The sequence below is a fragment of the Oryctolagus cuniculus genome, chromosome 18, assembly GCF_964237555.1.
Source record: "Oryctolagus cuniculus chromosome 18, mOryCun1.1, whole genome shotgun sequence".
Taxonomy (NCBI): domain Eukaryota; kingdom Metazoa; phylum Chordata; class Mammalia; order Lagomorpha; family Leporidae; genus Oryctolagus; species Oryctolagus cuniculus.
This window is the reverse complement of record NC_091449.1, coordinates 68,693,123-68,711,047: the sequence shown is the minus strand read 5'-3', so window position 1 is coordinate 68,711,047 and position 17,925 is coordinate 68,693,123. Positions and strand designations below refer to the sequence as shown.

General features: G+C 70.2%; 2 protein-coding genes across 3 annotated transcripts; both read left to right on the top strand.

Moving 5' to 3' along the window:
- Positions 1-19: 19 nt before the first annotated feature.
- RNF166 (ring finger protein 166) lies at positions 20-6,241 on the top strand. The gene is made up of 6 exons (XM_070061913.1): positions 20-255; positions 3,520-3,676; positions 4,522-4,634; positions 4,872-4,986; positions 5,056-5,163; positions 5,573-6,241. The coding sequence occupies exons 1-6, from the start codon at positions 101-103 to the stop codon at positions 5,636-5,638; spliced, it is 714 nt and encodes a 237-aa protein (XP_069918014.1). The 5' UTR covers positions 20-100; the 3' UTR covers positions 5,639-6,241.
- Positions 6,242-9,577: 3,336 nt separating this feature from the next.
- Positions 9,578-17,494, top strand: SNAI3 (snail family transcriptional repressor 3). Of its 2 annotated transcripts, none has more exons than XM_051840233.2 (4): positions 9,578-9,741; positions 12,353-12,973; positions 13,619-13,809; positions 17,318-17,494. In XM_051840233.2, exons 1-3 carry the CDS (start codon positions 9,666-9,668, stop codon positions 13,798-13,800), a joined length of 879 nt encoding a protein of 292 aa, XP_051696193.1. In that variant the 5' UTR covers positions 9,578-9,665; the 3' UTR covers positions 13,801-13,809; positions 17,318-17,494. The 2 variants fall into 2 exon arrangements, with proteins under 2 accessions (XP_051696193.1, XP_002724489.3); XM_002724443.5 differs by lacking the exon at positions 17,318-17,494 and adding an exon at positions 15,281-15,477.
- Positions 17,495-17,925: the final 431 nt, after the last annotated feature.

The window sequence follows — 17,925 nt, the reverse complement described above, 5'->3', positions numbered from 1 at the left end:
GGCGCCCCCCGATGACGTCGACGCGGCGCCGTCGCGGCCGTGACGCGCGGGCCGGGCCGGGCCGGGCCAGGACAGGGGGCGGCGGCGGGCCTGGCCCGGGATGGCGATGTTCCGGAGCCTGGTGGCCTCGGCTCAGCAGCGGCAGCCTCCGCCCGGGCCTGCGGGCGGCGACAGCGGCCTGGAGGCGCAGTACAGCTGCCCCATCTGCCTGGAGGTGTACCACCGGCCCGTGGCCATCGGCAGCTGCGGCCACACGTGAGCGCGCTCCCGGGGAGGGGAGACCCCGCGGACTCGGGGCGTCGTGTCCACGCTGCCCTGGGCGCTGCGGCCTCGGCTCGCCCGGGCTCCGGGGCCGACCCCCTCGCTCGCGGCCCGCCAGCGCCCCCGGGCTGCTCACGGCCAGGGCGGGCCCCCGGGGACGGAGGGCAGCGGCCGCCCCCGCGGCTCTGCTGCGCCTTCGCGCTCCTGGAGCCCGGCGGGCAGGCCTGCGGGAGGCTCGCCGTCAGCTAAGTTAGGAGAGGCAGTGCGACGACCTGGAGGAGAACCCGCGGGCTGGCCCGCAGGGCACCAGGCACGGTGCCCCTTGCTGAGGCGTGCGGCCGAGCCGGGCCGCAGTCGCTCCCGCACCGCGCGCCGCTGCAAGGGTTCGGGGTGGGGCAGGGTGCCCCTCGCCCGTGGGAGGCCTCGGGACGTTTTGCAAACACGGGCAGCTGAGATGAGGAAGTGGGAGCTCCTGGTGGGCGGGCGCCTGCCCCGCCCCCCCCAGGCGGGCAGCGTGGGCGCCCGCAGTGCTCTGGCGGGGACGACTCCTGGGAGTGTGCGCCCGGCCGTCTGGAGGAGCGTCCTGCTCCGCCCCTCCACTCCGGGCGCCGGGCGGCTCGCCCTGCCTCCTCCAGTCTGCACCCAGAGCGCGCACCCTTCCCTGGGCTCCCGGCCTGGAAGCAGCTCCCTCAGGCCCTAACCCCCCGGCTTCTCCCGCCTGTGCGGGGCGTCTCAGTCCTCGAGAGCCCTGGCTCCCTGGCGGGGGTCCCCTCCGTAAGCTCAGGCCCCCAGGAGCGCTGCGCGTCCCGCGGGAACCGCCATCCAGGAGCAGGAGGCGGGCGGGGTGGGCCTGACCCTGAGACAGCCCAGGGCGCCTCTGCAGCCGTCCCCGGTGCCCACGGGGGAGGCCGGGGTGGGAGTGGCCCTCCCGGTGTCCTGGTGGCCTTCCTCGGTGACCTGAGCAGCTCGGTTCAGCCGCTGGGCGGCCCCAGGGGCAGCTCCCCGAGCGCCTCGCTCCGGCTCCGTCCGGCTCCGGGGCTGAAAGCGGACGCCCGGTGCCTTGCCTCCCCGAGTTGAGCCGGAGCCCAGCGGCTCAGGCAGCCCTGCCCCCCACGCCAGCGCCCCTCCCCGCAGCCCTGCTGTCCGCTGGACCCGCCTTTGCCCACCCCGGCTGTGGGCTGTGTGTGTGCATACAGGACGCCGGTGCCCCAGCTGAGGGACAGCCCCCGCGTGGCCCCGTGTCACCGGCACCTGCCCTCAGTGAGGCGGAGCAAATCCTGGGACGGGGCGGCCAGGAGAGGCCGCACCATGCGTGTGCGTGTCCACCGTGTGTGTGTGTCCACCGTGTGTGTGTCCACCATGCATGTGTACATCCACTGTGTGCATGTCCACCGTGCGTGTGTGTCCACCGTGTGTGTGTGTGTCCACCGTGTGTGTGTTCACCGTGTGTGCGTGTCCACCGTGTGTGCGTGTCCACCGTGTGTGTGTCCACCGTGTGTGCGTGTCCACCGTGTGTGTGTCCACCGTGCGTGTGTGTCCACCGTGTGTGTGTCCACCGTGCGTGTGTGTCCACCGTGCGTGTGTGTCCACCGTGCGTGTGTGTGTCCACCATGCATGTGTACATCCACTGTGTGTGTGTCCACCGTGCGTGTGTGTCCACCGTGCGTGTGTGTCCACCGTGTGTGTGTGTGTCCACCGTGCGTGTGTCCACCGTGTGTGTGTGTCCACCGTGCGTGTGTGTCCACCGTGCGTGTGCGTGTCCACCGTGTGTGTGTGTCCACCGTCTGTGTGTGTCCACCGTGTGTGTGTGTCCACCGTGTGCGTGTCCACCGTGCATGTGTGCATCCACTGTGTGCATGTCCACCGTGCGTGTGTGTCCACCGTGCGTGTGTGTCCACCGTGCGTGTGTGTCCACCGTGTGTGCGTGTCCACCGTGTGTGTGTCCACCGTGTGTGCGTGTCCACCGTGTGTGTGTCCACCGTGCGTGTGTGTCCACCGTGTGTGTGTCCACCGTGCGTGTGTGTCCACCGTGCGTGTGTGTCCACCGTGTGTGTGTGTGTCCACCATGCATGTGTACATCCACTGTGTGTGTGTCCACCGTGCGTGTGTGTCCACCGTGCGTGTGTGTCCACCGTGTGTGTGTGTGTCCACCGTGCGTGTGTCCACCGTGTGTGTGTGTCCACCGTGCGTGTGTGTCCACCGTGCGTGTGCGTGTCCACCGTGTGTGTGTGTCCACCGTCTGTGTGTGTCCACCGTGTGTGTGTCCACCGTGTGCGTGTCCACCGTGCATGTGTGCATCCACTGTGTGCATGTCCACCGTGCGTGTGTGTCCACCGTGCGTGTGCGTGTCCACCGTGCGTGTGTGTCCACCGTGCGTGTGTGTCCACCGTGTGTGTGTGTGTCCACCATGCATGTGTACATCCACTGTGTGTGTGTCCACCGTGCGTGTGTGTCCACCGTGCGTGTGCGTGTCCACCGTGTGTGCGTGTCCACCGTGTGTGTGTGTGTCCACCGTGTGTGTGTGTCCACCGTGTGCGTGTCCACCGTGCATGTGTACATCCACTGTGTGTGTGTCCACCGTGCGTGTGTGTCCACCGTGCGTGTGCGTGTCCACCGTGTGTGTGTGTCCACCGTGTGTGTGTGTCCACCGTGTGTGTGTGTCCACCGTGTGTGCGTGTCCACCGTGCGTGTGTGTGTGCAGCCAGGCGGCGCCGGGACTAAGGGAAGCTCCCACAGAAGCAGGGCCGCTCGTCCCGCCCGCGCCCCTCCTGCCGTCCGCCGAGCCCTTGTCTCTGTGGGGCAGCTCCACCTCCAGCTCATGCTGGCCTCCAGCCCCCAGCCCCCAGCCCCCGGCCAGGCGTCACCGCGGCTGAGCTGGCCCCGTGGCACTGCCCGTGAGCCTGGGCCCGGTTCCTGCTCGCTCTCTGCAGGGGGGGCTGTGGGGAGCTCTGTCCTCCCGCAGCCGTGCCTGGGTGTGCGGCGTGGGCGCCGGCGCACGAGGCAGGACCCTGCTGCTGGGGCCTGGTGTCCTGGGGACAGGGCCAAGGGCTCGGCCTGTGCCAGCCGGCTCAGCAGTCCCCTGTCTGCCCGGCTGCCCTGAGGGCCCCCTGGCTCGGGATGTGCGTCCGGGTCCAGAGCCCCCCGGGCCGGGCAGTTGCTCTCGCCTTGTTGGTGACGTCACTGCACCCCCTGGGCAGGGCCCACGTGGCGCTGTCCCCCCAGGACGGCGGGCCCCCCCTCATACCCGTGTGCCCCCAGGTTCTGCGGGGAGTGCCTCCAGCCGTGCCTGCAGGTGCCGTCCCCCCTCTGCCCGCTCTGCCGCCTGCCCTTTGACCCCAAGAAGGTGGACAAGGCCGCCCAGGTGGAGAAGCAGCTGTCCTCCTGCAAGGCGCCCTGCCGGGGCTGCAGCAAGAAGGTGGGGGAGGGGCGGCGCAGGGGGCGGGGCTGCCGGGCCCCTTCCTCGCACCCTCTCTTTTCCCGGGCGGGGCTGAGAGGGCCCCTGCAGGACAGGCTCTGGGCCCCCGCAGATGGATGACCTGGGGGCTGGGAGGTGGGAGTGGGGCGTCTCAGCGGGGCCCCAGAAGGCTGAGCACCTGCGGCCGCACACCCAGGGCCTGTGCTGTCGGAGCTCAGCAGCCCCTGTCTTCCGTGCTGGCCCCAGAGCCCACCCCCGGCCCCGCAGCCCAGTGCCTGCTGTGCTCACTGCGGGCGGTGGGCCCGTGCGTGTCCCTCGTTCCTGACCCAGAGCCCAGGCCTGCAGGGGCTGCCACAGTGGGCGAGGGCCAGGTAGCCCGGGTCTCTGCCCTGGGCTGACCCTGTCTGTCCCCTTAGGGCGTGGGAAAGACCAGGGCCCTCTCGTCTCTGTGGGAGTATGCGTGCCCGCATGTGCCAGCCCCGGCCGGTGTGCAGAGGGAACGGGCGGCACTAACCGCCTGGCCTCTGTGTGCTGAGTGGCCGGGCTTCAGAGTGTCCGCTGCCCGGGGACAGCTGGCCACGGCCCCTTCCAGGTCTCTGACCGCGCCCTGAGGTTTCCGTCCCCGGGCTCGGAGCTGTCTCCAGCCCTTGTGCCAACTGCCCGTCCGAGACCGGCCGGCCGTGGCGGCTGTGCGCCCACCTGCCTGCCCCCGGAGAGGTGCCTGGCCCTGGGGGGAGCCCCGTTAGAGACTGCCCGGGGCTGTGAGCATCTCAGGGTCAGACAGGCGCACAGCGCCTCTGCCGCCTTCCTCGGCCCCCTGGGACTGCCCCTGCCCTGTCTCCTAGGTGACCCTGGCGAAGATGCGTGTCCACGTCGCCTCCTGCCTGAAGGTGCAGGAGCAGATGGCCAGCTGCCCCAAGTTTGTCCCCGTGGTGCCCACGTCCCAGCCCATCCCCAGGTAGGCAGCGCGGGGGCAGGGGCGCCTGGGGGCCAGGTCCCCTCGAGCCAGGGCGGAGGTCCGAGCAGGCTCAGGTGGGGGGGGCGGCCGAGGCGGAGGTCCGAGCAGGCTCAGGTGGGGGGGGCGGCCGAGGCGGAGGTCCGAGCAGGCTCAGGTTGGGGGGGGCGGCCGCAGTCCCCACGTACAGGGGGTGGCCCCGGCCCCCGCCGCCGCTCACTCCCCCCCCACCCCCGCCAGCAACGTCCCCAACAGGTCCACCTTCGCCTGCCCCTACTGCGGCGCCCGCAACCTGGACCAGCAGGAGCTGGTGAAGCACTGTGTGGACAGCCACCGCAGCGACCCCAACCGCGTGGTGAGCACCGGGCCCCCCGGGCCGCGGGCCGCGCCGGCCTGCGCTCACGCCCGCCCGCCCTCCGCGCAGGTGTGCCCCATCTGCTCGGCCATGCCCTGGGGCGACCCCAGCTACAAGAGCGCCAACTTCCTGCAGCACCTGCTCCACAGGCACAAGTTCTCCTACGACACCTTTGTGGTGAGCCCCCACGGCCGGGCTTGGGGACAGAGACCCCAGTGGCTGGGCCTGGCCCTCCTCAGGGCCCTCAAGCCTGCAGAGGGTCAGTGAGTGCGCCCGGGCCTCACAGCCCTGCCCCACCCCCCGCCCGGGCCTCACAGCCCTCCCCCACCCCTGCCCGGGCCTGGCTCTCCTGTCTCAAAGCCTCGTGCCAGCCTCCATCCCACCCCCACACACGCTCTTGGGCACAGCTGTGGGCGCGGTGCCGACCACTGGGCCACTCCAGGAGGCCCCGCACTGCCCAAGGCCGCTCCAGCGTCCTGCAGAGGCCTGGGCGGGCCCCGGGGGTCAGGGGTCAGGGAAGCGTGGAGGGGGAGCCGGGGCTCATCTGGCCCCGTGTGTGCCCGGGGCCCCGCGTCCTGTCTTCCAGGATTACAGCATCGACGAAGAGGCCGCCTTCCAGGCTGCGCTGGCCCTGTCCCTGTCGGAGAACTGAGGGCCTGGGCCCGCGCTGGGTGACCACGGTGCTTCCGGCCGAGCAGGTGGCCTGGGGCGGGCGCCGGCCCAAGCTCTTCCAAGCCATGACGCGCTGCTGGCGTGCAGGGTCGCCAGCCCCGAGCTGTGCTCGCAGGCCGCCCCCGCCCTGGCTGTCGTGGTCTGGGAGCCGCGTTTTCTACACCGCGTGTGACGACTCCCCACGTTTTATAGAGCCGAGAGCAGCTGCCCTTCACGCTGCGATACCCGTGTTGACTAGGGAGCATAGTATTTTTATGGAACATTTACAAATTATATTTTTTAAAAAAATACTCAAAAATGCAGCACAGGGGATGGGCGGGAGGAGGGAAAGGCGGAGAGGCCGCAGCTGGGCCCTGCTGGACGCCCACTGTGGGCAGGGCCCCGGCCGGGGTCTCCTCTGTGACAAGGCCCAAGAGGAGGCCCCGGGCCCCCCGACCGCCGCTGGCCAGGCCAGGGCAGGGGCCGTGGCTGACTGCGGCCCCCGGCGTGGTAGGACGAGAGGGGCGGGGGGCCTCGCTCTGCTGTCCACAGCACAGCTGGTCTCGGTCTTTAAAGAGGTTTAAATAAAACGCTCAGAGCACCCCAGGTGCCTCGCTGTGACTGCATCTGGGGGCGCTGGGCGCTGCCTCGGGCACGTGTGGGCCCCCGGTGCCCCGTGGAGCACCCACTCACGCCCCACGTGTCTCAGGCAGTGGGCCAGCTGCTCGGGGCTCCCCAAGGGGCAGCCGTCAGAGCCACAGGTCTCCTGTGCGCGGAGGCTAGTCCTCGCCGGCTCCCGGGTGCCCAGGCCGCAGCGGCGAGGAGACAGCCTGTGCTGGCATCCGACCGCAGCGGCAGGGCCGTGGGGCGGCAGCTCGTGCCGCTCGCGTGCCGGTGCGGGCTGGGAGAGCCGCGGAGGGAGACGCCAAGTGCCTGGACCTCTGCCACCTGACTGGAGTTCAGCTCCTGGCTTTGGCCTGGCCCAGCCCAGGCTGTGCGGCTGTTTGGGGAGTGAACCCGTGCTGGACAGCCGCTCCCCGCCTCTGCCTTTCAAACGAGTAAGATACAAAATAAAGGAAGAAAAGCACAGGTTTGGCTCCAGACGCCCTTGCCAGGGGCTCTCCCCACTGCCGCCCAGGAGGGGGCAGCACCCAGCACTTGGGAAATGCCGATCCTGCCGGCCCCAGCCTGGTGCCAAGTGGGCAGGGAGCCCTCGGCAGCTGCCAGCTCTGCCCTGGCCGCCCAGCACCCCTGGCACCTGGCGGGACGCCCACCTGAGGCTCCCGGCTGCTGCAGGGAGAGGAACCCCCGGGACCTCACAGGGTCCCCACCGTGGCCCTGCACCTACTGCTCCCGGGGCCCCGCCCCACCAGAGGAGCAGGTCTCTGCGGGGACTTTAAGTCTAAGTCACTGTCCCTTATCCAGCCACAGCCACACGCCTGCCACGGGCACGGCAGGCAGAGGAGCTGACCCCGAGCTCAGGGTCTCAGCACAAGCACAACGACCCCCCCAGCTCAGCGACCCCCCAGAACAGTGACCCCCAGCACAGCGGCCCTTCTGGCCTGGTCTCCCAGGCTTCTCTGCTCTTGAGGGCTCTGGATGGGATGGCCCTGAGACCCCCGCCCCTCCCTGGATGCCAGGGCTCGGCTCCGCGTCAAGGATCCGCAGTGCAGCCCGAGGAACAAATGTGCCTCCCACTGCCGGTTCTGGGGAAGGTGGGAGAAGCCCCCAGCGGTCACCACCCAGAGCCTGGGCCTCCCGGGGCACAGACCCTGGCTGGAGCAGGTGGGGACCGCCCACCAGGACACCACCGGGCTCCTGGGGTGGGGTTGCTGGCACACGCTGGCCTGCCCAGGACCCAGACTCCTCTGGGCTGGCTGCTGCACAGGGCACAGGAACCAGCGCTCAGAGCAGCCGGCGCCCCCGGCCACCCAGCCTGCCCCCCGAGACGGCAGAGCGCCATTGCCGGGTCAGGGCTGCCTGCGACCCCCTGGGCAGAGGCTGGGGGCCCAGGTCAGCCACAGGCCCAGACAGGAAGTGCCCGGGCCTCGTGTGGGGGTGGGGGTGGGGCCTGAGCTGGGACCGGGCCTCCCCTCCACCGGGCGGGGCTCAGCCCGGATGCAGCGTCTCAGCGGCCCACAAGCACGCACACGTATGTGCATGCCTGCGTGGCACACATGAGCGCAGCACGAGGTTCACACATGTATACCCATGAGCGTGTGTACACACAGGCATGCCCCTGCTACCCCTCCCGAGGCTGTCCTGAGGCACAGCTCCCTCCATGTTCATCTGAGTAGCGTGGGAAGGGTCACGTGTCCACGCCAGGCCACTCCCCTGAGGTCAGAGTTCAGGCACGGGGTTCAGGCGGTGACCTCGGGTGCCCCGGGGGTGCCCAAGTGAGGACGCATACAGCCGCACCCCTGCTCCAGCAAGAGCGCCCCATGCAGCCCCCTGTGCCAGCTCAGGGCTGGGGGAGGACAGCGGTGCAGGGGCCTCGGAAGGGCCCAGTGGGGGCCGAGCAGGGGCGGACACTGTGCAGGTTCCTGGGGGTCCCGGGCAGGGCTGCGGTCGGCACACCGGTGGGGGGAGCTGGGCCTCAGCTGCCGTGAACCCGAGCTTGCGTGCGTGTGTGAGCCGCGGAGCAGACCTCACAGGAAGCGCCGGAGCACCGACGTCTTCCCCCAGCCACGCCCCCTGGGAACCCGTTCGCTCTTTGGGCATCTGAGGGGGGCAGAGGGCAGGGGCCTGGCCCCCAGCAGGCCCAGCTGCGGACCCGGACCCCTGCGCCACCTGCTGGGGTTCACCGAGGGGGCTTCTCAGGGCTGGGGCAGAGCAAGCGACCACGGCTGCCCAGGTGGCGCAGGGGTCCTGCTGGCGTCTGCGCCGCAGGTGGAGAGCAAGGCTGGGCAAGGGCGGGGTGGGCCTCCCTCTGGGGTCACCGTCCATGGTGGACCCCACCTTGGGGGCTCTCAGGACCCTGGGCTCCCTGGGGCATCTGTCCCTCCATCACTGGGTTAGGAGGTGGCACTGCCGGCACACGGGGGTGGGGGAAGGCCCTGGGGGGAGGGTGGTTCAGGTATCTGGACGGAGTCGAGGAGGGAGAGAAGAGCAGCTATAAATGGCCCAGGAACAGGTGAGCCAGGAAGGCCGGTTCCTGTGCTCCCCGGCAGCCTGGTGCCAGTGCCGGTCTCTCAGACCTTACCTTTCTCGTCCATACAACGGGGAAGCCGCTGCCCTCTACTCGGCCTGGCAGGCTCTGTGACACACACACACACACACACACACACACACACACACACACACACCGGCTTCCTCCCAGACACACGGCCCCACCTGCCGGCCCTGGCACACAGATGGCAGCAGCACGGGGTGGCCGTGGGGGCGTCGGCTCACAGACTGCCCTGCCTGGCCCCCAGTATCACAAAACGACCACACCAGAGGGGCCTGGCCAGCCACGTGGAGCTGCAGGGGGAGGAAGGTGGCCGGCTGCGTGCCCGGGACTCCCCTTTGAGAAACTTCCCACAGCCACGGCCCAGGGTCCCCACCGTGGAGCTGAGATCCCTGGGGGGCAGCCCTGGGGGCCCTCACCGGCCAGACAGGGCCACTCTCCCCCGGCTTCTGGCCAGCTCCAAGGTCTGCGCCCGTCGGTGCCGGGGTGCGGGTTGGCGGAGGAGGCGGGGGTAAAAGGCCAGGGAGGCCGCCCGGAATCTGGGGTTCCCGACTCCGGCCCCCAACTGCGCCTTTCAATCCTCAGCGAGTGGGCGGCCCCGCCCGAGGGGTCACTGCGTGACTGCGGCGCGCGTGCCAGCGAAGTCCGGTGGGGAGGACACCCGCGGCCACGCGCCCCCGCCCGCCCGCGCACCTGTCCTGGGCGTGGCGCCCGCGGCTCCGCCCCGCGCGCGCCGGGTGCTGGTTGGCGGAGGCCGCGCGCTATGCTAATGAGCCTGACCCTGCCCGCACCTGCCCGGCCGGCGCTGCCCGAGGGCGCCGGAGGCCTCGCAGTCGGGACCCGCGCCCAGGAGGGGACCATGCCGCGCTCCTTCCTGGTGAGAACGCACTCGGGCCACAGGGTCCCCAACTACGGGCAGCTGGAGATGCAGAGAGGTAGGGGCTGCCCGGCGTCCCGGGCCCCGGCCCAGAGCTGACCCTGCGGGGCCGGCAGGGGGTCCTAGGTGGGCGGAGAAGGCGCTGGCTCGCTAGCTCCAGGGAGCCCGACCCAGCCTCGGGGTCGGAGGGAGGGGAGTGACCCTGGACTGGCTCTCTGCCTCAGGGGGCTTAGCCCTGCGCGGGAGGGGGGGCTGAGAAGTTGCCAGTCCCCAGGGATTTGCTGCCCACCCCCACCGTGACTGCCCAGTTGAGGGGGTCCGCTGGTCGTGGGCCCCAGCCACAGGTATGGGAGTGGTCCCCCAGAGCGGTGGTGCAGAAGGAAGGGTGAGGGGCTACCGCTGGGCAGAGCCCCACACACGCACCGCCAAACATCGTGGCTGGGAGTGGAGAGCACAGGGACCCCAGAGCAGGGCCTGGGCTGGCTCTGAGCAAAGGCCTGGCTCGTCCTGCGTCCGTGGGGCCTCCGGGCCTCCCTCTCCCGCCTCCCCGGCCCTGGAAGCCCGCTGGCTGCAGTGGGGAGACCCCACCCAGCAACATCGGTGCACAGGCACCCTGCCCCGCAGAGGGAAGCCCGCCCACCCCCTGTCAGTGCTGCCCCCACCTGGCTCCGCAGCTGCCTGGGATGCAGACCCCCCCGGCCAGCAGCCCTTGGTGCCTCTGGAAGGGGGAAGGAGAGCCCAGCCCACGACCCTCACTCCCACCCGAGCCAACCCCACCTGGATCAGCGTGGTGCCCAAAGCTGCCACAAGGTGGCGCCGTGGAGGCCGTGCCTTTCAAATGTGCGTTTCGAAATCAATTTTGGGTAAGATAAAGCAGAGCCCAAAGCAGGAGAGGGTGCTCAGGCCGCAGGGCGCTGGGGTTCGTCCACACAGGTGTGTGGCCACACAGACTCACACGGCCACAGCCCCACCGCTGAGTCCCTCCAGCGCGCCCCCCTCGCCCTGGCATGGGTGGGCGGCTGCGGGCAGAGTCCTGCTCCCTCCTGTCTCCCTCTTCCAAAACCAGGATGGCCCCGCCCCTGGCCTGCCCCGGGGCGGCTCCTGTCGCAGGCAGGGTCTCCTCCAGACCAAGGTCCAGGTCCTGCTGGGTTTCACAGATGCACTTGACACAAGGTGACCTCCCCGGGAGAGGCTGGCTGGGGGCGGGAGCAGGGGCACCCACTCCTCTGCCCAGGCCTTGTTCTTACCCCTACTGGGAGCACAGAAACCTGATGTGCCGAGTTTAAAAAAAGTAATTAGTTTGAAAGGCAGGATGATGGAGGAGAGTGAGCTGCCATCTGCTGGTTCACTCCCCAAATGCCCCCAGCAGCTGGAGCTGGGCCAGGCTGGAGCCAGGAACTCCGTCCGGTTCCCCACGTGGGTGGCAGGGGCCCAGCTGCACCGGCAGGGACCTGCATTAGAAGTGGAAGAGCTGGGGCCGGCGCCGTGGCTCACTGGGCTAATCCTCCACCTGCGGCGCCGGCACCCCGGGTTCTAGTCCCGCTCGGGGCACTGGATTCTGTCCCGGTTGCCCCTCTTCCAGGCCAGCTCTCTGCTGTGGCCTGGGAGTGCAGTGGAGGATGGCCCAAGTGCTTGGGCCCTGCACCCCATGGGAGACCAGGAGAAGCACCCGGCTCCTGGCTTTGGATCGGCACAGCGCCAGCGCCAGCCGTAGTGGCCGTTTTGGGGGTGAACCAATGGAAGGAAGACCTCTCTCTGTGTCTCTCTCTTTCTCTCTGTCTCTCTCTCTCTGTTTAAAAAATTAAAAAAAAAAGTTAAAGAAGTGGAGGAGCTGGGTCCCAAACCGGCCCTCGCGTGGACACACGGTGTGGGAGGCAGCCCAGCCGGCTGTGCCCCAGCGCCCACCTATTTGGTGTGGACTTTATGCTGGGGGGGAGGGGAGGGGAGCAGGGCTGGAGCGTGGGACCCCCGCCCCATCCTCGCCAACACTCGCCGGCGGCGCTTCCTCCCGGTGGGCGTGCCGAGGCGTTGGCCAAGGCTGATGAGGATGAGTGGGGCGTCTGCGGGAAAGGACCACGCACGTCCCTGCCCGCGACTCGGCCGTCGCCCTTGCCTCTGGCTGTGGAGGGGCGGGCGGTCGAGGTCCAGGTCAGCCTCGGCCTGGGGCAGCCCTGCGCGGCGGGGGGCGGGGCTGAGACTCGCGGCAGCACACGTGAAGAGGAGACGTAACTCTTCCTGCAAACCAGCTTGCTTCCTGGGGTTCCCGCCGTGGCCTGCACCAGGACCACAGGCGCGTGCCGGAGGGGAGGGTCCGCCCGGGGCTGCGGGAGGGGAGCCGGGGCCCCAGCCCCACCGCAGCGGAGCCGGCGGCCACGGCAGCGTGCCCAGGAGACGCTACGGGGTGACAGGGCGGTGACTGCAGGCTCATTAGTTACAGGGGCGAGTGTTATGGGTGGCGCCTGCCTGCCAAGTGCTCTGACCCCAGGTGCGTGGGGGCCCAGGAGCGCTGCCCCAGGAGGGCCGTGTCACGTGACCGAACTGGGGCACCCCGGGACGTGGACCCTGCGTCCCACGGCTCCCGGGAGCACCCTGCAGGAGGATGGGGTCGGACAGGCCGCAGGGGCCCGGCCCGTCATCACCCTGTGCCCTCTCTCCCCTTCACCTTCCAGAAGCCAGCGGCGCCTGCTCAGCCTGTGGGGGGCTGGTGGAGTCGCCCCTCCCGCCCGCCGAGGACGCCCCTCGCACGCCTGCTGACTCTCCTGTGCCCTGGCCCTGCACCGCTGCCCTGGCCTGCCTCGCCCTGCCCCGCGGGCTGCACCACCACGGAGCTCCGGAGGCCTCCGGGCCAGACTCGCTGGAGACCGGCAGGGTGGACCCTCGGCCCAGCCGGGCCCCCGGTGTGCCCCTCAAAGACAGCCTGAACCACCTCAACCTGCCCCCTGCGCTGGCGCTGCCCACGCGCTGGCCCCCGATCCTGGGCCCCGGCGGGGACGGGGCTCCTGGCAGACGGCTCGGGGCGGACGGGGTGGCCCGCGCCCCCGGGGCCCTGGAGTGTGTCCACTGCCGCAGGCCCTACCACACGCTGGCCGGGCTGGCCAGGCACCAGCAGCTGCACTGCCCCCTGCAGGCCGGACGCACCTTCACCTGCAGGTTCTGCGGCAAGCCCTACGGCAGCCTGGGCGCGCTCAAGATGCACCTGCGCACGCACACGCTGCCATGCGCCTGCGCAGTGTGCGGCAAGGCCTTCTCCCGGCCCTGGCTGCTGCAGGGCCACCTGCGCACCCACACGGGTAGGGCCCGCGGGCAGGGGCCGGGCGGGGGGCCCTGGGGGCTGCGCGCCCTTTGAAGCCCCAGGGGAGGACGCCGCCTGCCCCTCCCGGCTCCTGAGGCTCGCCCGCGGCTTGCCCCCTCCCCGGGGCGGCTGTGTCCATCAGGACCCCCGTGTGAGGCGTGTGGGGTCAGGGCTCTGCTCACGGCCCCGTCCTCGTGGTGCCGGCAGAGGAGGCGCAGCCGCAGGCGCTGGGCCACGGGCATCGCTGGGGTGGGGGGCAGGCCCGGAGCGCTGTGTGCCCTCTGAGGTCTCACGGCCGCGATCCCGGGGGCGGTGTGGCCCTGGCCAAAGGCAGGGCCTCTGGGTTTGGGAACGCCGGAGCAGCCTGCCCAGGCTGGGGGTGGCAGGTGGGGCAGACGAAGGGGCAGGATAATGGCACGGCTAACACGGTGGGCTGCACGGCGACCCTGCCCGCCGCCCTCCGGAGGGTGGGGCTGGGGGCAGCTATGCCTCTGGCGAGGACCCCATGGTTCCTGCCTCTCGGCCCCAGTGGCCGGGAAGAGCTGCCGGGGTCCCGAGCCGAGGGCCCCAGGACGGCTGTGGCTGCGGGCGGAGCGTGGGCGAGGGGGTGCCGCACCACTCCAGCTGCCCGCCTTCCTCGCAGGTGAGAAGCCCTACGCCTGCTCTCAGTGTAGCAGGGCCTTCGCCGACCGCTCCAACCTGCGCGCCCACCTGCAGACACACTCGGACACCAAGAGGTACCGCTGCCGCGGCTGCGCCAAGGCCTTCTCCCGCATGTCCCTCCTGACCCGGCACGAGGAGGCCGGCTGCCGCGCCGGGCCCTGAGCCGCACAGGTAGGAGGGGCGGGGCCTGACGCCGCCAGCCCCAGCCCAGGGGCACGACCCCTGAGCCCCGCGGAGACCCTGTCTCCCACCGGCCCGCCCAGGGCTCAGCCACGGGACACGGGACACGGTCCCAGCACCTCCTGCCGGGGCACTGGCACGCGGGGCTGCCCCAGTCAGCCAGGCACCTGGAAAACAGGTCCCCGCGGGACACAGCGACGGCCACCTGCACGGCCTGTGCACACGCATGTCCTCCCTCCTCCCCGGACTGCTCCTGGCTGGGGCAGGGCCAGCAGCGGGTTTGGGCCTCGGGGTCCCACGAGCTCCCAGGAAACACGGTGGGTGATAAAGCCCCCGCCCAGTCCCCGGGTCTGTGGAGCAGTGAACTCTGAGAAATTCTCCAACTCAGGGTGACTCGAGCAGGCTGGGCTGCAGCGAGGAGACGGGGCCAGAGCGCCACGGATGCAGCCACCGGGAAGAGCCGGGGGTGGGGGGGGCGTGTGGCCAGGGCAGGCGGCTCAGTCCCCGGCGTGAGGGGCCATGGAAGGAGGGCTCTGCCCGTGACCTGGCCATTTAGCCACGTGCCCAGCCTCTGTGCATGGGAGCCACCTGTAGCTTTTCTTCCTACAAGCCATGGGTGTCTGAACGGGATTAAGCGTCCCTGACCTTGGCCTGCCCTGTCCCAGGCCACGGTGTCCCCACCGACCCAGCGCCCTGCCCTCACTGCCCAGCTCCGGGGCCTCTCCAGGCAGCCAGCAGCCGGCTGGGCCTCCCACTCCCAGGAAGTCACAGGCCTTGGGCTCGACCCGGAGGGTGACATCCAGGATGGCGAGGGGCTGAGCCCTGTAGCCCTGGCCAAGGAGGGTGGTGGTGGCAGGTTCCCCAAAGGGACACCTGCTCCTCTCTCCAGAGGGCTGGCTGCTGGCTGCCGGCTGCCGTCCGCAGCTCCACCTTGGCCCTGGCCCAGGGTTCCCCGCCCTCGCCTGCGCCCCTTGGGGCCCACGCAGTCCCAGGACGCTGGGGAGAGTTCCCTGGGGCCACACAGTGCCTGGCTCCCCGGGCAGGCTCGGCCTAGGGTGCTCTTAATTAAACAGCTCGCCCCTCAGGGGCTCAAAAGGGAGACCCCTCCCCAGGGAGGCATGGCCAGGCTGTGCCCCTCTCCTACCTGGGAGGCCACAGCCCAGAAGCCCTCCCCTGCCAGTCACCCTGGGCGAGGGCCACCTGCAAGGACCTCTGTCCAAGTGAGGCTACCTTCTGAGGTTCTGGAGGCTGGGGTCGGGGGCACCAGTCACCCCAGCGGCCGCCGAGAACAAGAGGTCTGCCCGGCACTGCCTGCCAGGCCTGGACTGGCCGCAGGGCAGCGGGTGTGGCTGGTGGGTCACCGGGAGCCGCCTCTCCCACCGTCCTGCTCCCCTGGTCGGGTCACAGGTGGGGAGGGGTCGGCACCTGGGCCCAGCCCCCACGGCTCACTGTTCCCCTGCAGGTTCCCGCCGGGCCTGGGGCTCCTGCCAGCGGCTTTGGCTTGGGATTTCTGACAGCATCAGGTGCCTTCGGAAGCTGCATTGTAAATTGCGTTCTATTCCTGGATGCCGGCGCTAAATGGGGCAGCTGCACCTGTCGGGCGTGGGGAAGGGAGTCTCACAGGCCTGAAATAACACGGAATGTTTTCCTCGTGTAGCAGCCCATGGAAAATGCTCTGACACTCAGATCCGGGCCGGCCGAGGGCAGGGCCGCGGGGGCAGAGGAAGGCGCGGGCACCTGCGGGGCGCTGCCGGCCGCCGTCCACCCCTCCTCCACTGTGCCGCCCCTCGCCGGGCAAACCAACCAGGTGCTCACAAGTCTGGGGGTCCTGGAGCCTTCTCCAGTCCCAACAGAGGGCGTGGGGAGTTGCCCTGGGGACTAGCTGGTGCCCCTCCCTGGAGAAGGCCCTCCAGGCCCACTGTGCAGGCAGCCTAGGGGGCAGACGAGGGCCCATGGGAGCCAGACGCAGGTGCGCCAGCCACGCCCCGGCCGTGTCTAGGGATGGGTGAGGATTCTGGGCTAGAGGAAGACCGGAGCGCTGCTGGAGGGAGACGCCCCCTCTTACAGTGGGAAGCCCCCCGAGGCCCACCCCAGGAGGGCGCCCTGCAGGCTGTGGCAGGGCGTGGCCCTGAGCACCCCCAGGAGCCCCCCAGAGTCCCCCGGCTCATGGGAAAAGCAGTGAGGTCACAGCTGGGCCCCCTGGGAACAGGTGCGCCGGGCAGCATGGCTCCAGCACGGCTTCGGTGACCCGCCCCCCCCCCCCGGCTGAGAGCAGTGCCCCCCCTGAAGGCCCGTGGCGCAAAGCTGATGGCCTTGGCTTCCAGGGGCCCGGGGAGTCTATAAATACCAGTTTGGCCCAGAATATTCTGGGGGGTTCTCTGGGTGTTTGAAAATAGCCCACTTGTTACTATGAATAGCCGGAGGGCAGGCCGTGTGCCTAAGTATGGCAGCCTGGCCAGCCCTGGAGTTTCCAGGCCCGTGAGGCCTGCTCCGGCCTCGCCCACCCTTGCCAGCGCCACGGGCGCGGGGCTCCGCTCCCGCCTGCTCGCTGCATCGCGGGGCCTCGAGTCGGAGTCCTGGGAACACCAAGCACACACGGGCGCCCTGGGGACACCCGCCTGCCACTCAGCGCAGACCTGCGTCGGAACCCCCCTCGGCGTCTGCCTGCACCCACGCAGACTTCCCGTGGCTCCCCAGAGCTGAGATGGCGCGAGGGCAGCACAGAGGCGCGGGAATGTCCCCCGGGGCTGGCACAGCCCCCGCCTCCTCAGCCGCCCCGGGGCCAGGGCTCCCTCGTTCACCACTGGTGACGTGACGAGGCAGGCATCTGACCAGCGTGGCCCACGGCCCCGGGCTCCTGCCTGCGCTTCCTAACCGTGGAGGCTCGGCTCCCCCACGCATGCCGGGGACCTGGGGGGGGGTTTAGGGAGTGAGCTGGTAGATGAGAGACAAACCATCAAGACAAATCATGCAGAAGACACGTGCCGGGCCCTCCCCATGTCTGCAGCACCCGCGGGAGTCACTTCCCGGGCCCCAGGCGCTCTCCCGGCTGGACCACGGGGAACCGGCCCTAGGCCCAGGCCCACCAGGGACAGGCGCCCTCCTCGCCCTTCTCCCCGATTCCACTGCGGCCGGCTCCCTCACGTCCAGCCCAGGCCCCCGGACCCCACCCGGCCACGGCCACGTCCTGGAGACGAACCCTCAGCTCAGGAATCACAAACCTCGGAGTGGAGCCCCTCCCGCTGTACCCCCCCAGAAGCAGCCAGTGGCCAGGTCCCCCCCCAGCACAGCTGGGATCCAGGACGGGTGGGCCGCTGCCCCCGCACTGCTTCCTAAAGGGGAGGGAGGACCTGTAGAGGGACCAGGACCAGACCAGCCCAAGGCCGAGCCTGCGCTGGCCTCGGGGAACAGTCGGGGCCAGCGATGCCACAGTGGTGCCAGCGCCCCCGCCGCATGGTGACAGCCATGCCGCCTCCCTCACCCCCCCCCCTTTCCCCAGGCCCACCTTGTGCTGTGAGTGACGGGGACAGCCTTGGAGCACAGAACGACAGCCTGTGGCCAGGTCCCTCCCTCTGAGCCCTGCGGCCGCGGTAAACCTCATGCCTGATACCGTGGGACACAGCCCTGCCTGGCCTGCGGAGCCACACCCTGACGCAGGAGGGACTCGCTGAGCCCAGAACCACCCGGCAAGCAGGGTCCCGCTTCCCTCCCTGCGGGGCCCTCGCCGACCTCGCACCTTCTGCCCCCGTCCGCTCCTGGAAGCCACGGGCAGCCCTGGTCCAGATGGCCCAGTACAGGCCCTGAGCTCACCCCACAGAGGACCCGGGGCCGCTGCAGACTCCAGACCTTTGAGAAGCAAAGCCAGAGGCGGGGGCTCCCACCTGCTGGTTCACAGCCTAAAAGCCTGCCACGCTCAGGGCTGGCTACAGCTGAAGCTGGGAGCCGGAACCTCAACCCCGGCCTCTCACGCGGGTGGGGGGAGCCCAGGTATGGAGGCCTCACCCCTGTCTGCCACCGCCTTCAGCCCCAGGCCCTGTGCTGTGGGACGCGAGGGTCCTGGCCCCTGGAGCAGACGCCCCCTGCATCCACGCGCCCACTGGACCTCTC

Bases quoted from the DNA above. Each gene is read 5' to 3' on its own strand.
- RNF166 (XM_070061913.1), top strand. From the start codon at position 101: ATGGCGATGTTCCGGAGCCTGGTGGCCTCGGCTCAGCAGCGGCAGCCT. The intron at 256-3,519 runs GTGAGCGCGCTC...GTGTGCCCCCAG, and splicing joins ATCGGCAGCTGCGGCCACAC to GTTCTGCGGGGAGTGCCTCC. The intron at 4,635-4,871 runs GTAGGCAGCGCG...CACCCCCGCCAG, and splicing joins ACGTCCCAGCCCATCCCCAG to CAACGTCCCCAACAGGTCCA.
- SNAI3 (XM_051840233.2), top strand. From the start codon at position 9,666: ATGCCGCGCTCCTTCCTGGTGAGAACGCACTCGGGCCACAGGGTCCCC. The intron at 9,742-12,352 runs GTAGGGGCTGCC...TTCACCTTCCAG, and splicing joins GCAGCTGGAGATGCAGAGAG to AAGCCAGCGGCGCCTGCTCA. The intron at 12,974-13,618 runs GTAGGGCCCGCG...CCTTCCTCGCAG, and splicing joins CCACCTGCGCACCCACACGG to GTGAGAAGCCCTACGCCTGC.